The sequence below is a fragment of the Dufourea novaeangliae genome, unplaced genomic scaffold (genome assembly GCF_001272555.1).
Source record: "Dufourea novaeangliae isolate 0120121106 unplaced genomic scaffold, ASM127255v1 scaffold343, whole genome shotgun sequence".
Lineage (NCBI taxonomy): Eukaryota > Metazoa > Arthropoda > Insecta > Hymenoptera > Halictidae > Dufourea > Dufourea novaeangliae.
The window spans coordinates 246,962-265,554 of record NW_015374236.1 but is presented as its reverse complement, the minus strand read 5'-3'; the positions used below and the strand labels follow the sequence as shown (position 1 = coordinate 265,554).

General features: G+C 31.5%; 3 protein-coding genes across 3 annotated transcripts; 2 read left to right on the top strand and 1 right to left on the bottom strand.

The window, feature by feature from the left end:
* Positions 1-5: 5 nt before the first annotated feature.
* On the bottom strand, positions 6-1,023 carry LOC107192421 (protein Simiate). Its single transcript, XM_015581665.1, has 2 exons — positions 987-1,023; positions 6-906 (listed from the first exon to the last, which is right to left on the bottom strand). Exon 2 carries the CDS (start codon positions 864-866, stop codon positions 6-8), a length of 861 nt encoding a protein of 286 aa, XP_015437151.1. The 5' UTR covers positions 867-906; positions 987-1,023.
* A 3,100-nt stretch (positions 1,024-4,123) lies between these two features.
* LOC107192478 lies at positions 4,124-8,839 on the top strand. The gene is made up of 7 exons (XM_015581740.1): positions 4,124-4,581; positions 5,577-5,665; positions 5,744-5,895; positions 5,982-7,788; positions 8,122-8,334; positions 8,428-8,489; positions 8,619-8,839. Exons 1-7 carry the CDS (start codon positions 4,460-4,462, stop codon positions 8,811-8,813), a joined length of 2,640 nt encoding a protein of 879 aa, XP_015437226.1. The 5' UTR covers positions 4,124-4,459; the 3' UTR covers positions 8,814-8,839.
* A 4,193-nt stretch (positions 8,840-13,032) lies between these two features.
* Positions 13,033-16,272, top strand: LOC107192450 (dihydrolipoyllysine-residue acetyltransferase component of pyruvate dehydrogenase complex, mitochondrial-like). Its single transcript, XM_015581710.1, has 11 exons — positions 13,033-13,253; positions 13,539-13,720; positions 13,888-14,081; positions 14,171-14,345; positions 14,437-14,612; positions 14,685-14,836; positions 14,920-15,065; positions 15,165-15,341; positions 15,416-15,600; positions 15,693-15,793; positions 15,859-16,272. Exons 1-11 carry the CDS (start codon positions 13,127-13,129, stop codon positions 16,026-16,028), a joined length of 1,785 nt encoding a protein of 594 aa, XP_015437196.1. The 5' UTR covers positions 13,033-13,126; the 3' UTR covers positions 16,029-16,272.
* The last annotated feature ends 2,321 nt before the right edge of the window (positions 16,273-18,593 follow it).

Sequence of the window (18,593 nt, the reverse complement as noted above, 5' to 3'; positions counted from 1 at the left end):
TTAAATCAACTTGCTATAGATAATGTAATGTCATTTTCATTTGAGTGCAATTGAGAATTGTTGTCTACTGTTTTCGAATCATTTTGTATTGAAATATCTAAATGATTTATAGTACTCTGGCGCTCTAACATTTTCAAGTCATATTCTTCTTGAGTTAGCAAAGAATTTTTCATTTTATCCAATAGTTTTATATTTGGTAGTACTATAGCTAAGTAGCCTCCTTTATGTGGAGGTTCTAATAAAAGTTTTGGATTTTCTAATAACGTTTCATTGACTTCGACTAATTTTCCAATTATGCAGCATTTTATAGTATAAGTTTTCCCATTTGAAGTAGTAATTATACAAATATTTGAATTGGCTTGCAGAGGTTGAGCACCATGTTTACTTTTCCCTGAAACTTTATTTAGAACTCTATCCAACTTTTCGCTGACTCTGAAGTTCACATTTGTTATCTCTTTATCACTTTGTAGAATTGTATGACTTGGAGCCAGAGTGAGCATACAAATTCGATTACTGTGCATTAAAATGCAAATATCATCTGCAGAACTTTGTACATCTAATTTGTAATAAGCAGTCAAATATCGATCTGTAATTGTTGGAAATGACCCATCATACTGTACTTCATCTAACATATCTGCAACATCATCATCTGGAGGAAATGAGCATAAGTGATCGTCCTCGTCATTCTTTGGCAAAGAAATTTCTTCCTCATCTTCATTATCAGTTAATTTCATATTTTCTTGATATTCGGGATCCTTCTCTATATTGTTTTTATTTAATTTTTCATGTTCATTGCAATAATCCGTATCTACATTATTAGATCTTACTTTTTTTGGTATTGGTTCATTTCCTGAATTTGCACTCATAGTTAATCAATAAGAACTTACTATGGAGAAGTGCATAACACTATAAAATGATATTTTAAATTGTTTGAGGCAAAATAAAACTAAATTATGTACTTTAACAAAACTCAGTCTATTTTGTACTTCCGTTTTCTTCACTTTTAGCGGCTTGTATTCTCATCCTTTCCTTAGAGGCTTGATTATTTTTCTGTCTATTATTCTCTAGCTATAATAAAACATTAAAATATTTCAAATATAGTCAGGCGTACATGAAAATTAGCGACTCTACTTACATATATAAATAGTTGTATAATGAGGTATTTACATTTTAATTGTATTTACCAGTAAACAACCGATACAACTTACGTTCTCTTTTATGCATAGTCGCATTTTTCTCTCAACGTTATCGCAATAGCCAATAATTTGACGAAATGGATGCTACAATCAAGATTAAAATGGAATTCTTAGGTTATGCACATTCGTCAGAAAACACATGTGAAACTATACAGTATATTAATGGGAGTACCTCGTATTGACAATCTTGTAGTTCAAAGTATACTTCGTTACAGGCAGCATTATGAGTAGCTAATTTTTTGTAATGTCGCATAATGCTATCCTTACAATCGTTATACTATATGCTATGGTATAACTTCAAAAATACTGAAAAAATTTTATAATTATTTTAGATTATATAATTATGGATAAAAGAGATATTCGTTTCAATAATTCATATTTATGCGATATCTAAGAATACCTTCGTTAAAATACATATATATATATATATATATAATTGTACATACAATAATAATTAATATATTCAATTAAACATTATCCTCTGAAATGAATTCATTGTGGAAAGGGAGGTAAGAGCACATCGCAGATAGAGTTGAATCGATACCACCGAGGTATCGATACTTTTACTCATAACTACTTTTGTATGAAAATATTGATACCTTGGTGGTATCGAAACAAAAGAAGCGATACCTACTTGTATCGAATTATATTTTCCTGACCATGACACCCAACACAAAACTTGTTTCTGCGTTGTGAGAGAATAAAATACAATACTATACTTTATATATTTAATTAAATGATTAATATAAAATATAAAACATATAAACATAAACTTATGTATAAACTATATACGATATACGTAATACAAGGTATACATGATAAATAAACATGTGCATATGTACATCTCACACACACGAGGTCTCTTCCATGCCTCGACCTCACTTTCTCACAGCACGGGGACTCTAACGCTTGTTCCAGGGACTCAATGACCCCACTTTCTCGCCGAGATGGAACTCTTATGCATCGCCGGGGTTTCTATGACCCCACTTTCTCCACAGGTGGTGACACTACGGATTCTCCGGGGGTTCTATGACCCCTCTTACCAAGCTACTACCGCCGACTAGGTATAGAATAGACCTATCATCTTTGCTAGCCATACAATTGGCTAGCAGTTTCAGCGATTCGCCACGGATGGCGCCACCGGTCAAAAAAATAGTGGTACTCAGCGATTAAATGCTATTTTAACAGTGTTCTGGTCGTTTATTGTTATTTTCAATGACAGGAGATTAATCTACGTTCTTTAAGCTTCCAACTGAATGCTTGATCAAGACGTAACCTGTCCATATAACGTTGGAAGAGCTATTCAAAATGAACTAACTGGGGTACACATGATGAGATACACTGTCAATCGAAGCAAACAGTTGTGAATTTAACAATATTCTTGTAATTACTGGTTCCGAGCTGATAGAGAGTACTAATCTAAGTTCTTTAAACTTGGAATGTAATCCATGACGAGGTAAACTGATGCTCGTTTAGCAGTGTAAATCCGAGCGAAACCTGTTGCAATTACATAACCACTAAACAGGCAACACTCTTCTTCGTCATGCATTACATTTGAAGTTTAAAGAATGTCGATTAGTACCCTATAACGGCTGGGAACCAGTAATTACAAGAACATTGTTAAAATCTCATTTGTTTGCAACGGTTGACACTGTATCTCGTCATGCGTACCCCGGTAAGTTCACTTTGGACAGTTCTTACACCGTTATACGGACAGCTTTCGTTTAGCTGAAGCACTCAATTTGTAGCTGAAAGTACGTAGATTAATCCACTATTATTGATAATAACAATAAACAACCAGAACACTGTTAAAATCGCATTTAATCGCGGAGTACCACTATTTTTCGACTAGTGGCGCCATCCGTGGCGAAACGCTGAAACTGCTGGCCAAATAATTGCCTAGTAGTTTCAGCGATTTGCCACGGATGGCGCCACCGGTCAAAAAAAAATAGTGGTACTCAGCGATTAAATGCGATTTTAACAGTGTTCTGGTCGTTTATTGTTATTTTCAATGACAGGAGATTAATCTACGTTCTTTCAGCTTCAAACTGAATGCTTGATCAAGACGTAACTTGTCCATATAACGTTGGAAGAGCTATTCAAAGTATTGACACTAAAATGGTAACAGGGCTACGTAGCCCTATGAACGTAGGACAGAAAAAAGCATTGGATGATAGGTCTATTCAATACCTAGTCGGTGGTGCTACTATACAAGTCGATATTCGTCATTCGACACGAGTACATTCGTTCGATACCTACGTGATATCGCAACCGCAGGTATCGATACCAAAAGTACTCGGTATCGAAACAAAAGTATCGAGTAATGTACTCGTATTTACTTGTATCGATTCATCTCTAATCGTAGGGGAATTTTATAAAAGATTTGAATCATCGAAGGGTTTTTTTGAATTTTTAAAAAATTTTGTACTCCATTGAATTATCGAACATAAGAGAGTATTTTTATATCGATTGGCAATTCCTAGAGACACTATAGGGTCTCTAGTACTTCTTTAGTTGATGTCCTTCTATTTTGACCATCGGTGTATGAATTTGAATTAAATGCATGTGTGCGTGCATAATGAATCATATATTTTAAATAAATCCTTTACTCCCTCAGAGTAACAATTCTTGATATTAAAAGATTCATGAATATTGTCTAATGTTATCTTAACTACCAAGTAAATAATTGATGTAAAAAATCAAGTAAAACAGACGGTTATAATTAAACCCGTTATTCATATTTTAAAGGCGCATTTCAAAGGAAAAATCTAGATCGTTCGTCCCATGTTCGTCCGCCTGCAATATTCCTAGATTTACAAATCTATTATTGGCCGAGTACGTAACTACTCACAGACACAAAAAAACAAACACAAAGCGATATCAAACCGCGGAAAAGGAAGTGGTTTCCGCAAAAGGAAAGTGAAAGAACGGTTGAACAAAACGAAACGAACCTTCTATGAGTACTTTTTTATACCGTGGTCTGCTTCGGTTCTTCGGAAAACAACGTGAAAATATCCGAGGAAGTTCTTGATCTTGTAATCTGTAATTATGTTCGCTGTACGTCTGACTAATTTTAATACGTATGCTTTCGAACAGCGAACAGTACTTCGCGAACGGAACCATCAGAAATTTTGTAAATGACTTGGCAAAACGAGACACTATTTTTATATACATACCACGTCAACCAGCCTACACGGGAAGAGACACTTTAACAGTGAAATATGTGTTCATCCAGACATTTAATATCGTAATTCGATTTAAAAATGTCAGAGAACAAAGTTGATAGGGAAGTTGTGCGGAAGCAGTATACAAACGATGCGGGCCTCATCGATCAAGTTAAAATCGTTGATGTATCTGTTTTTGATTTCCATGACACTGATGTCTGGTGAGTGACCTTATCAGAACTTATGATTTCTTTAAAGCTTTCTGATTATAAGTTATACTTATCGAATGTCATTTATGGTTTTAACTGAATTTAATTCCTTTTCAAGGTCTGGCTATCTATCACAGATATATATATATATATATATATATATATATATATATATATATATATATATATATATACATATATACATATACCTGAAGGTAAGGATACAGTGTGGTATAAATCCAGTGGGGTCATAAAAAGGGGTTTGGGTCTAACAATCAACAAAGAATATTGTCACACTAGGTAATTGATGTCTTGTCTAGTGCCGTGTAAAGCATTGATGTTAGTTTAAAATTAAATTAACTTGCCTTTTAGACCAGTTTTGAAAATTTTCTGAAACCCAAAAATAATTTTGTAACCAAGAATCAGAATTGGATTGTGCTCGTTAAAAGAACTTTTATATGTGGTCCCACTGTATTTATTACCTTACTATATCATTACTTCCAAGTGTACTCTTGGTGGTATGCTATAATGTGGTCATAAAGTCAATCAGGAGCTAAAGTATTCATATTTTGGACACTGGGATGAAAGAGAATTTGTATCAATATGATTGAATGAGATGTTAATTGTGAAAGGTCTTAGGCCTCAGAGTTACATGAATTATGTAAATTCTGGTTTAGTTTAATCATTTTTCCATTTTGTTTCAACATCAGTAGCTATTTGAACATGAAAATCATTATAAATGCTAATTAAAATCTGTAGTTTTTCTATTAGCAATACTATTGTTATTATAATTTTTTTAAACAGAATAAAATAGGATGCTTTTATTACAATTCTGAGATCTGTGTTATTAATAGAACTTATTTGTTCAAGAATCTCATAATTACACTATGATATTTCCACTAACTGTGTATGTTTAAATAGCTAAACCATTTTTTAGTGTAATTTTATATGAATGGATATAATATTTCTAAAGTCTAAGTTTATGCGTGTTTTTGTTTCATTGTCAGGTTGTACATACCATCACAGTATTCAACAGAGACTTCAATTCAAAATTTGTACATCTGGTTGAAGAATGAACCAGAGCTAACTTTATCAGGTAATGAAATGTCATTGCAGTTAATTAAAATTGTTTTGTATCATTTTGTGATTAAATTTCAACTTTAATATTTTGTAGGTATTAGGAGATCCATTGATACAAGAACGTTTACAAGACCTAAAAAAAGAACTAGTAGGACTAACTTTGAATCTATTTTGGAAACTTTATCTCCACCTTTGTCAAACACATGGAAATCTGCATATTCAGGTTTTTCAAATATCAGAGAAGATGTAAGTTTATTTCTTTACTATTTATTCTATAAACATCATATGTACATACGTACTTATAATATGTATATATATATTTTTTTTTAAAGTTGGGTAAACATTCAGAAGTGCCTACTGCCAATAAAGAGGAAATTGTACCTCCTATGTTAAAAATGGCACCAAATGCAACTGCTACTCTTCTTCCTGATGAAACAATGACAACCTCGGGGCAAGAAAGTATGGAAATTTTCTTAAACATGTCCCATTCAAAGGGAATCGATTCTTTCATTAATTTGGTGGAACCTGGACTCGGTGATCCACTTATGAATGTGTCACAACCTTCGATTTTTTATTCATCTATAACTTCATTGCCTAGAGATGATTCTTTGCATAATACGGGTTATGATAAAGAGGATGGATCTTCAAATTCGACTCATTCCATCAGCCAGCAAGCTGCTAAACATGAAGATGTTGAAAATTTCAATTTAAACGAAACGTTTTCAATGCCTCATGAACTAGACAATAAGAGAAGTCTGTCTCCAACGGATAAAACGTTTATCAATAAACCTGATAAAATGGAATTAAATGGGACTTATAAAACAGAACCATTTTCTAGAACACTTACGTTGTTATGTTCAGATAAAGATAAACATGGTACAATTAATTTGTCTTCCACAATTGTAAATAGAGATGTTGAGCATACAAAATTAGTACAATCAGAGATGGACGGGAAAAAGGAATCGGGTGCTTTAAATTTTACATATTGTGCAACCGAAATTAAAGAAGCAGTGCCAGCAGTAATTATAAGCATTACGAATGATACACGAAACGATAATAGTCAGGCATGCAGCGCACAGAAAAATGCTACTCATATTTTGGAAAATTTGGTTGAATCCACATTTTCTGTTGGAAATTCATCGTCTTCATTGATGAATGATAACGCTTTGGATTCTACATTTAATGTATCTATTATTCCTGGTAATCAATCAACTCCGAAAACTGCATTAAATCCTATTTTTCAAGCAAGTAGTAAGCATTTAGAACCATCTCCGATATACAATACAGGCTTGACTTCAACTTTTAAGGCACCTACGTCGCTGAGGAAAGAATTGTTAGCGGAAATACACAGAAACGCGGATCATAGACTTGATAGTACATTCAACTGCGTGACTAATGAATTTGACGTTATAAAGACTGAGAAAGACAAGGTTGACGAGGTCTCTAATCAAAACGTTAATGATATTCCCGTTCAAAATAAATACAACACGTATAAAAAGGAACCATCGGTTAATAGAATGAAAGTTCGGGCTGAGATAGCAAACAATGTTAAAGCATGTGTTCGAAATTCGCCGGAAAAGAAGTATTACACTTTCACGAAAAAAGGTAATGCTCATAATGGAAAGACTGATATGGAAAACGCGGGATCTGTGGAGAACGTGAACGTTACGTTCGTGAAGCCACTTCCAAAACTGCAAAAAGGGAAGCAGCACATTCCGCGAATGCTTTCGAAGTTACCACAGTTCCTTCAGAAGTCTAATCCAAATCTGGTATCTAATTCCTTGCGAACTGTCGGCGTGACAGGATGTACAAACGCGTCTAGAATTGGATATATGAAAGGTTCGCAGCCGAACATTGTAAGGGATGTTGAGAAAACTATAGCGAATAAATTGTATACCATAGGTAAAATAAAAAGCGGTTCCGAGCAACGACTCTTGGAACTTAATACGGCCGTAGGGGATCTCCAAATGATGGGTGCTGGAGGATCTACAGAAAGCATTGAAAGTACACAAAGTGCTCACAGCGCGCCTGATCTAGACGACAGGCTTAGTACGTGTTCAGACAGTAGTCATAATTCATATACTGTGCAGCCACTGAATATCGAACGATTGCATCAAATAGTTCGAATGCAAGAAGAAAGTAAGCAATACTTTATATTAACACGTTCACTGTTATGGTAGTCACCAAAAACTAACGCTGTTAGATGATTATATGTAAAGTCATTCGATTTGTAAACAGTAACATTTACAATCCTCTCAATACAATTTTTAGTATATGGTAATGATCCAAGTAACCAGTTATGTGCACAAGCCAATATATAAATATTTATATATCTCGCGTGGCAATAACTTAAGTAGATATATTTAAGTGTACTATTGTCCTAACAATTAAAATACGGGTGGTCATTGTGTTAATACTGAAAGAAAAAATTAAATTGCATTTTGTTCCTTAACAAATTTCATACTTTACTAGGTCTGAAACAAGACTCGACTGCTTCTTTAAGTAGACGAGTCTTGGAAAGCACTTGGACAGATATGGAAAAAAATTTTTCGTCTCCTATACTAAAAAATGGTACTGATGGTTGTGAAAGCGATTCTTCTTCGTTAACAAGTATGGATTTGAATGTTAAAACAAGCTCTCCAATAATAAGTCCCAGTAGGTCTAGTCAGTCCGTAAATACTGATGGTAAGCTGGCATGTATATAATAATTAATATTTTTTATATTTACACAGATTTTATTCGTGTCGTTTATATTATATTGACAATTCATTTTTTAAGGTCATCTTATGGAAAGTGCAGTGAAACAGCAGAATGAAACAGTCGTAGTGAAGAATGCTGAAGTAAGTTTTTTACCAACTTTGTAGATACAATATTCATGAAAAAATAAAAACGGATATTAATTTAAATGATGTATACTTTATGAATATATGGTCTTATCTACACATTGAATTACATGTATTTAATTATAGGCGTTTAATAAACCAGTGTTGAAAGCTGAAAACAAAACAAGATTGCGACAACCAACGAACTGGAATACAGGAGGAAATAGAACTTCAAACATAATGAGCGCTATTCCTAGACCACCGTCGCGCATACCAGCTCCCAGGTCTGCCAGGCCAACCGTAAAGAATGCCCAAGGTGATGTAAAAAGAGGATACATGTAAAAATTTGCAAGATACTAACAATCAAAGCAAACACGTGTTTCTAAATAAGTCTCTTATAATTTAATTTGTATAAAAGGTGTTTAAGTTGTATCCTCAAGGAGAAAGAAAATCTTTCGAATATGACAAAAGTTCAGTATTATTATACTTCCAATATGATAAAAGTTAAAATTGTTAAGACAGCGCTCTTAAACCTTTTCGTTTCTGTTTACGTTTATAGAAAACATGGAATTTAGGAAAGAAATATTCACAACCATGTAGAATTCAATATTAAAAATAATGAAACTGTCGCATGTTGTTTTAGAAATCTACAATACAGATTCGCCAAGAAAGATCTGTCAGAAAATTAGTATGGTGTAATGTTGTCTGTCCACAATTTAAATGAATTATGTTTGTCTTTTAAATTATTTTTCCTGGAAAATAGAGGAATAGATAAATGCTGCTGTTTTTTAAACCAAAAAACTAGCTTGTCAAAAAACGTTATTACGAACGTAATTATTCTGATTCACCGTGAGAATGAATTAGCATATGTGCAGCATAAGACGGCCCTTATTACATAATATGTAGATATATGAAAATATTTTTTTTATAAGAGTATTGTCCGATACAAAATGATATTGTATTTCAACAAGAGTATATATGCGTAACATGTGTATTCCATTTGAAGTGTTAATGATATACCACTAACATGCTGTGTATTTTGTTATACATAAATAGGATTTCACAAGCCAAGTTTTGTACAAATTTTCTGCCGTGAAAAGTAATAAAAAAGATAGTGTCGACTGATCTTGAAAATATTAAATATGATATCTATATTTAGAGAACACGAGAGTTCATAAATATAGGTACATAATACATATAAGGAGTAACTTACGTTTTATATGTATAGAAGTTAGAAATAAATACGTAACAAAAGTATGGAGTCAAAGAACATTTTTTAAACTTAAAAATATTGGAAAGAACATGCCGAGTACATTGATTAATAAATAAAATATCTGAGAGGTATCAAGTTTATATACCAAAGAACTATAGATAAAATTACAGAAATGTAAGAAATTATATTTTTAAATAAGATAATGACTAACAAAACCACTGATTTAAAGCAAGTTTTTACAAGTAGAGTCAATGGTTTGAGACTAAAAGCTAACTTTTCAAGCTAAACCAGTTTTGTAAAAACCCAAAGTGCGACTATCCTTTTTAAAAAATCCAATTTAATATTTTTTTTATACATATAAGTGGCCTATACAGAGTTCGATTCACAGCGATTTATGGTATATTATTAATTCTTTGCAACATATCTATATATTTTTAAGACCTTCAAGCATAATTGTCTTGCTGATTTGCAATGAATATATTTTTAAATTGTAATTTTCATATCAATTCGTATATTCTGGAAACATCTTAACTAATTTTAACGTGCCGAAATTAGAACATTTTTATCAGCTTAGATTTTTAAAAATTTTAGACTTCTAGTTACTGAAGGATAAATGCAGAATTGTTCTCTTATTACAGACCGGTTGATGTTAACTGTAATGTTAAGCATGTAAATTTTTAATAAGTCCATTTATACGTGAAAATAACTGGAAAATACATTTTGTACACTGACAATTAAGAATTCCGAAAATACGTATGAAGATGTACATATATAGAATATCTACGATTGTAGATGTAATCTATGGTAGATATCTACAGTATCCCCTTATTAAATGTAATTGATTTCAAATTAGAAACTATAATGGAAAATTGAAGACTAAAACGGTCAGAAATGCATCTGTAAAAAAATGTGACACAATTACGCATGTCCGTACGACAAGAAGTAGCCACCTCGTTATTAAAGGAATAACAATGTTTGTAAAAGATTTACATCTTTTATAGTATAAGTGTGTTAAACATCAAAGTGATAATTTTGTATAAGTTTATTCAAAAGCGTGTATGATAAGTAATTGCACCTCTAAATATGTCACATTGTTATATTTGAAACATTATTCAAACTATAAAGTTTTACATAAATCGAACAACATAACGAAAGAATATTGAAATATTTCGACACATTATAGTTTTTATACACAGGTAATTAATTGTCGTATACTTCGTATAATATTTCTTCTTTCCATCCTAAAATTTTGCTTTTCCCGTTCAACCAATATCTCCAAAGCTATAACATATCACAGCGTACAAATATTGAAAAAGAAATATCTTAAAGAATATATACATATAATACATATGTGTATATAAATATATACATATTTATGTATCAGTACTAAATTGAAATTAAATAACAATTTGAATGACTGATACTATGCTATAATGAAAATATTAAATATCAAAACTTTATAAATACATACAAGAATTATTAAAACATAGTTATAGTAGAGGATATTTGTGAAGAGTCCATCAATGATGAGAAGAAAATTAGAGTTCATAGTTGTTTTTACTACAATTACTGGAGGTACCGTTAAACAGTTTTAAAACTTGGAAAGAAAAAAAAAATAATGGAGCATATTAATCAGCATACCAAATACAATGTTTTACAATATTGCAGACTCTTCAAAAATGGTCCATGTACATGTACAAGAATCATATGCAATACATTTTTATATCCTTTGCGAACGATTTACGTTAATTATTAGCATTGTATTCGATGCTTAGTTCAACATATCTCTTCTGTAATTCTTTGCTCAAAGCAATGGCAGCAAAGTGCTCGTACATTGTTCTGTATTACAGAGTGTTGCCAGTTGTATGCGCATAGTCGCAATTCGTCCATTTTATCATTAAATTTTAGTCCTACATATTTTATGATGAAATGTTGTGCTTGTTGCGTTGTGTTTGAATCTTCATTAATATGAGCATGGATTATAATCGCTTTGTAATATACACAAGACAGAGTATTCTTGATCAAAGTGAACAAATGCCAATAATTCTATTGCAATACTTTAGCAATTGAATACATTAGTCAATAAATTACAAAATTTAAAGAGTAGAAGATCGATAAGCCTATAAGTGTCCAAAAATATTTTTAATAATACAAATCCATCTAGAAACTATCAAATCATAGTAGTAACAAATTTAATTGGAAAAATGAAAAAAATACAAATGATATCTCTTTGTCATTTCTTTTTCTCATCAGCGGATATTCACAAGAAAAGAATTTGAAACTTTGTGTACTCATGTTGTAAATAATAAACATAAAAGTGATAGTCATGTTACATTCTTCATTTATATCTTAAAATGTTAGACCTTAAGTGCCTTTATTGTATTATGATACAAGATAAACTTTTTTATACATTCGAACTACGGAAGCTATAGATAGCTGCTCACTAATCATACTGCCCAACATTGGTGTAAAAATGTAATGTGATCTTTTTCTACTAAAACCTTTAACCTATGATAATAAACGTTTTACAATAGTAAAACAAACAACTAATTTTAAATGTTTTCTGTTCCTTGTACATTAATGGTACTCTCTTTTTATGAACTTTTTTTGTAGTTTATACAAATGTTGTAATGCTTATCCTATTTAGTATACCAAGCATAGGGTAGGATATTTAAAGTAAAATAATCAGCAATAAACAATTGAAAATTAAGAGGTATAATAACTTGTAGGTAGACAAATTAATTAAATACTAAATTTAACATTAGCAATTACGAATGTTTATGTCAGGTCAAATGTTTTTCAGCTGCTTTTAACAAGTAGAAATTAAATGAAAGTTTATTTCTTCCATTATATGCTTTGTAAGATACAAATGTAATATAGAACTTTATTATATTAAATATATTAATATTTTACTATATTCAATTCATGTATATTATAAACGTATAAAATTCTCGGTATACCAATTATTATAGACATTATGATATGTTAATTATACAGGTCGCTCAGGCGATGTTATAATTCACGTTTTATCGCATCATAATACGTTATAGATTACATAAGTCTAAGCATCATCCGAGTAATGAATACATTTACAAAATGTATTAAAACATTACATGAATTATGTTTATTTTTAAAAAAGAGGTAAGTATATTGATGAAAATTGAGATTAAAAGTTTAATCAAATAGTGAAAGGAAGAAACTTTCCTCTCTGGCACATGTGTACATATATGAATCTAAGTAAGTAGATATGTATGTAAGTACATACACACACATATATATATATATATATATATATATATATATTCGTCCGAGCAGATTATTAAAGTAAAGGTTGTGATCAGTATCATAGTCTTCTAAGTGTTTCTATGCAATTTCATGTGTAAGAGTGTGTAAGAGGCAAGTCTTGATTTTGGCTAGCTTGGTTTAATTGCTTCAATCAAACATGGCGCAAATGATGATATCAAGGATCGCGGTTCTATCAATTAGGAAAAGTAACCGTGTATTACCACGAATACCTGTGCCCATAAAATATCAACGATCATGTTTCCACACAAGTTGGATTCTCGACGGTATGTACTTCATTCAGAAATAATTATTTAACACATTTATTCATGACTCTTAAGGTTAACATGCACTCATTTAGTTAAAACGATGTTTCACTGATATAATATTGTTGCTAATTTAAATTGTAATGTCGACAATATGAAATGTATAGGTTTTTTTTCATCAGGTACAGCTCATGACCATTTATTTATGGTATAGTTATACAGATTGATTATGCAATCAACTATTAGACAAATTTTAATGTATGCGATATGTATGCTTAAAATGTACAAATAATTGTTCATTACTAGTGAAGGGAAAGGAGGTTTTGATGCCTTCTTTGTCACCTACTATGGAAACTGGTACTATTGTCAAGTGGCTTAAGAAGGAAGGTGACAAGATTGAAGCTGGCGATGCACTTGCTGACATTCAAACTGACAAAGCCGTTATGACAATGGAAGTTGATGATGAAAGTGTTCTTGCAAAAATAATTGTAAGATTTGAAGGATATTTTAAAGAAATGTAATGATGACAGTTTACTGATCTTTTTCCAACGAAGTGTTCTTACATATGTAAAGAATTGTCAATGAATATTTTTAGTTTTGATACAATTTATATTGTACACAATAAACTGAAAAACATATTATATTATTTTACTAGGTCTCAGAAGGAACCAAGGACATTAAAGTAGGAACATTGATTGCTCTTACTGTTGAGGTAGATGAAGATTGGAAGTCTGTTGAAATGCCAGACAGTGTTTCAAGCGTAGCTACAGCTGCTCCATCAGCACCTTCCACAACATCTACTACTCCTGCCCCTGCCCCCAGTGCAACAGTTGAGCCACTCCCAGGCCAGTAGGTGTCTGTGTACATAAAGCTATACATACAACTTCAAAAATAATTAATGTATCAAACTAACCACTACAAGTGCATATACTTTTCAGAAATAATATTAGCATGCCAGCCTTGTCACCTACAATGACCTCTGGTACAATAGTAAAATGGCTCAAGAAGGAAGGAGATGAAATAGAGCCTGGAGATGCAGTAGCAGAGATACAAACGGATAAAGCTGTTATGACATTTGAATTTGAGGATGAAGCTGTGTTCGCAAAGATTCTTGTATATTATTTTTAATGAATATGGTGTTATGGTTAATAGAATCTTAATGAAAAAAGAACAAACTAATGAGCACTTGAAATACATTTAACAGGCTCCTGAGGGAAGTCAAATTGAAGTAGGACAACTGATTGCCATTACAGTTGAAAAGGGAATGGATTGGAAAAATGTAGTTGTTCCGTCAACTACAAAACCAGCTGCGGCTACTCCAGCCGCATCAGCAGCGCCGGCTGCACCAGCAGGGGATAAGAAACCTGCTCCGAGTGGACAGTATGTAAAACGTTTTTTATCGTTATTTTAAAGTAATTATAATTTTATATCTTACATGGATCTTTTTCACAGAGTCTATGGTTTAGCGGTGAAGCGATTGCTAGAAGAATACGGTCTGAGCTCGGGTTCCATCAAAGGAACTGGACGACCCAATCGATTATTAAAGAGTGACGTGTTAGCCTATATTCAGGCAAATAATGTACAAAAAATTTCTCCAAAAGCGGGTAAGCATCTGTAATGTTATTACAAGTATTCAGAATATTATTGTATGTATATTAAATAATGATGTTTCACTTTGTCGAAACAGCTTCACCGCCGAAAACTGAAAAAGGTAAGGAACCTGCTGCTAGTCCTGCGAAATCTCATGTGCCTGCTGGACAGCCTTCTGCCTATGAAGACATACCAGTTACGAATATACGTGTTGTTATCGCTAAGAGACTTGGAGAATCAAAGGTAATTATAAATGTTTTATGTGATTAAATCCCTACAGAAATTTATATAAGTACATACGCAAAAATTATCCACTCATTACTCGCGGAACATCCTTTTCAGAGTACAATTCCACATTCGTATGCTTACATCGATATCAAACTAGATAAACTGAACGAAATCCGCAGCGAACTTAAGACTGAAAATATTAACGTTTCGATAAATGATTTTATTACGAAAGCGACTGCACACGCGTTAGTCGAATGTCCATCGATTAATACGTTGTATCAAAATCATCAGGTATGTAAGAAAATGAAATCAAAATAAGCATTTCAATAACACGCACAAATGTTACTATCATATTTTGTTAAAAGATTATACGTATGCCGAGAGTCGATGTATCTGTAGCAGTTGCCACAGACACAGGCCTTATCACGCCGATTATTTTTGACACCACAGCAAAGAGTTTGTTAGAAATTTCAAAAAATATTAGAGAACTTGCCGAGAAAGCTAGAAATGGTCGATTAAAGCCAGAAGAATTTCAAGGAGGAACATTTACGTAAATTAATACGCATTCGCTGCATACATTGCATACAAATATATGAATTTATCAACAAATGCTTATATATTGTTTCTGATGTTGCTTTTCAGAATATCTAATCTGGGAATGTTTGGTATCAAACAGTTTAGCGCTATTATAAATCCTCCACAAACAGCAATACTTGCTGTTGGCGGTGGTCGAGAGGAACTGGGTAAATATTTGAAATATGTGTAATTCTTATAAGGATACGGTAAATATTAACTTATCGTTCTATAGACGCTACGCTACAAAAAACAACGAAAATGTCGGCGACATTGTCTTACGACAGACGAGCAATCGACGAAGATCAAGCTGCAGACTTCTTAGCCGTTTTGAAAGCTATGTTAGATGATCCGTCTTTCCTTATTGCCGGAAGATTACGAGCGCACAGGTACGCACAGGATTGACCTTTAATTAAATCTCGATTCTGAAATGTTTTGTTTAGAAAAATGGTTCAGTTATAGAAAATTTTAATGTTCCCTGAATATTAACGACACATAACTCAGATCTGAAGAACTATTTTAGAACAGACGTACGATTTGATTAAATTAACTAGGTCTACAACCTTTTTTCAAATAAACAAATCAGACAAAATTAAGAGCGTTATTCGTAGCTTCAAATATTGTAACATATGCAGAGTTTGATTTACAAAACGCGGACAATTATGGAAAGTATTTTGTAACATAACATCTCAACCAAAGAAACGATACACTTACTTGTTTACGTACTGCCATAATAAGAAGTCAGAGTAGTAAATAATTAAATGGCAAATTGTACAAATGTTTCAGTAGGAATGTATAAAGACATTAAACTTTTGAAATATTAAAGAAAATTATTGGAAACATTGAAAATATCTTGTTGATACTAGATATTAGATATAGTAGTAAATTATTTTAGAATTTTATTCTTTTTTTATTATTTAATGCCCTTTACATTTCTATGAAGCCATTTGAAAATCTGTTTTAATGGTCATGTTTATGTATATTAGATACATACTAAAGACTTTTGTGTCAGTATAATGAACAGATACATAATAATTATTAATTAGTGCAAACTACAAGGTGTCAAAAAATCAAACATTCTTAATGAAAACTGATGATTAATATGATTTGTCATAAATACAGACAATTGAAATAATAGTGGATATACCCGGTGCATATGATTTACTTTTGTGTAAGTAGGAAACTTATAAGAGAATTAAAGAATCCATTTGTTATATTTTAATTAATGAAACAGTTTGCACACTGCAGTAATTTTTGTCATACAACATAACTGTTATGTTTTGTGAAGAAGTAAATGTGTTCAATACCTTGTTTATTATTATTGTTATACATATATGGAATTTGTACAAGTATAAATACGATGTAAATACAAACATTGTTAATAACGTTTATTTTAAATTTCACGCGTGATTAGAAATTTCAATGTGGATTAAACAATTTGTGGGAATAGTAAAATGTATAAGATTATAAATTTATCTTGTAAATAAAGTATTTATTGTTTAAATGGATACGTGATGTTTATATGGTACATTTTCTATACACTATATGTAAGAGTTAAGAAAGATGGAAACATCATTTTTTTTTCATTCTGTGCCTGTTTATTAAATCATTACATTTGTCATTGTTCTATTCTGTTATCATTGATAAAAGTTTTGATAAGGCAGTTACCATAGAACCGTATGGACTGATCTGATAAGGCACAAATGTTGTGTCCACATGTAAACAATTTTACATTATAACTTCTAAATGCACAATACTTAATATTTAAATGTACCTTAAAATAAAAGTTAGCAAACATCAAGTATATTTTTCCTGGTTGCTAATTGATCACATATTTAATTTTGTATTATGAACTTTTTGTAAACGTATATCTGCCAATAACTTAATGTAGAAATGAAATTATACAGAAATTTTTGTACACGCAATGACAAAGCAGAAACTAATAATATGACAATACTAGAAGTATTCAAATAGAGTAACATAACATAACAGGACTCAATTTTCCTTATCACAGGTGTGATTTTCCTTGATATTACTGCTCAGGCCCTAACTAATTGTATAGTCACAATATAAATTCAGTTACATTTTTTTATAAAAGGTATTGTAAGTGTAAAGTTATATATACATAAATTAATGTATAGCATTCCTTAAAATTTGGCATTTGGTTTGAGCAGTATTTACTTATAAAATACAAATAAAACATTTTTCAAAAAGTGTACATTGAAATACTCTATAAAATCTTATAAAACTAATTATTACGTCTTTTAAAAACATTAAGAATTGCATTCTGCAATGTGCGGTATGTCGCACAACTTACAATACTTAGTTATTAATACATACAATGTAATATTGAACCAGGAGGTTCAACTTCTCACTATTAATGAAGAAACTTCCTACTTACAAAGATTCACAAAAATGTTCACAAAAGAGCAGTTTCTTTTCCTTCAATTCAATGATAATGCAGCACTTGATCATTATATAATACATACTAAAATACTCACTTTATGTATGAACTGTTTGATTTTAAAATATGTATAATATATGGCTTAATAGGCTGATTCTTTAGTCTATGATATCCTAAGTTATTAAAGTATGCAACTGAGAAAATGTAAATACTGGGTGTACAAAATGTATACTTAAACATTGTGTATATTGGAAATACGAATTTGGTAATGTTATTAAATTATTTTGTACTACAGCTAAACTGGTATTTTATCTTCCTTCATGTATTCAGAACTGTTGAATGTATACATAATAAAATAAGTTACATATGGTCCCTGATAGATGCCATGTGCAGATATCTTGCACTTCCAGTTATTGAATAAACTAAGTACAGTATTTATTATAAAAATATTACATAATAAATGCAAAACACAATTCAAAATGCACTATTAATTCCTTGAAAAACACTAAATGCATCTTTTGAAAACAATAATTACAGTTCCTTGTTTTTCCACCTCCCTTTTTGTG

Excerpts from the sequence above, each read along its gene's own strand:
- LOC107192421 (XM_015581665.1), bottom strand. The coding sequence starts at position 866 with ATGAGTGCAAATTCAGGAAATGAACCAATACCAAAAAAAGTAAGATCT.
- LOC107192478 (XM_015581740.1), top strand. The coding sequence starts at position 4,460 with ATGTCAGAGAACAAAGTTGATAGGGAAGTTGTGCGGAAGCAGTATACA. Across the intron at positions 4,582-5,576 it reads TTCCATGACACTGATGTCTG|GTTGTACATACCATCACAGT; the intron begins GTGAGTGACCTT and ends TTTCATTGTCAG. Across the intron at positions 8,335-8,427 it reads TCAGTCCGTAAATACTGATG|GTCATCTTATGGAAAGTGCA; the intron begins GTAAGCTGGCAT and ends TCATTTTTTAAG.
- LOC107192450 (XM_015581710.1), top strand. The coding sequence starts at position 13,127 with ATGGCGCAAATGATGATATCAAGGATCGCGGTTCTATCAATTAGGAAA. Across the intron at positions 14,346-14,436 it reads CTGTGTTCGCAAAGATTCTT|GCTCCTGAGGGAAGTCAAAT; the intron begins GTATATTATTTT and ends TACATTTAACAG. Across the intron at positions 14,837-14,919 it reads AAAAATTTCTCCAAAAGCGG|CTTCACCGCCGAAAACTGAA; the intron begins GTAAGCATCTGT and ends TTGTCGAAACAG.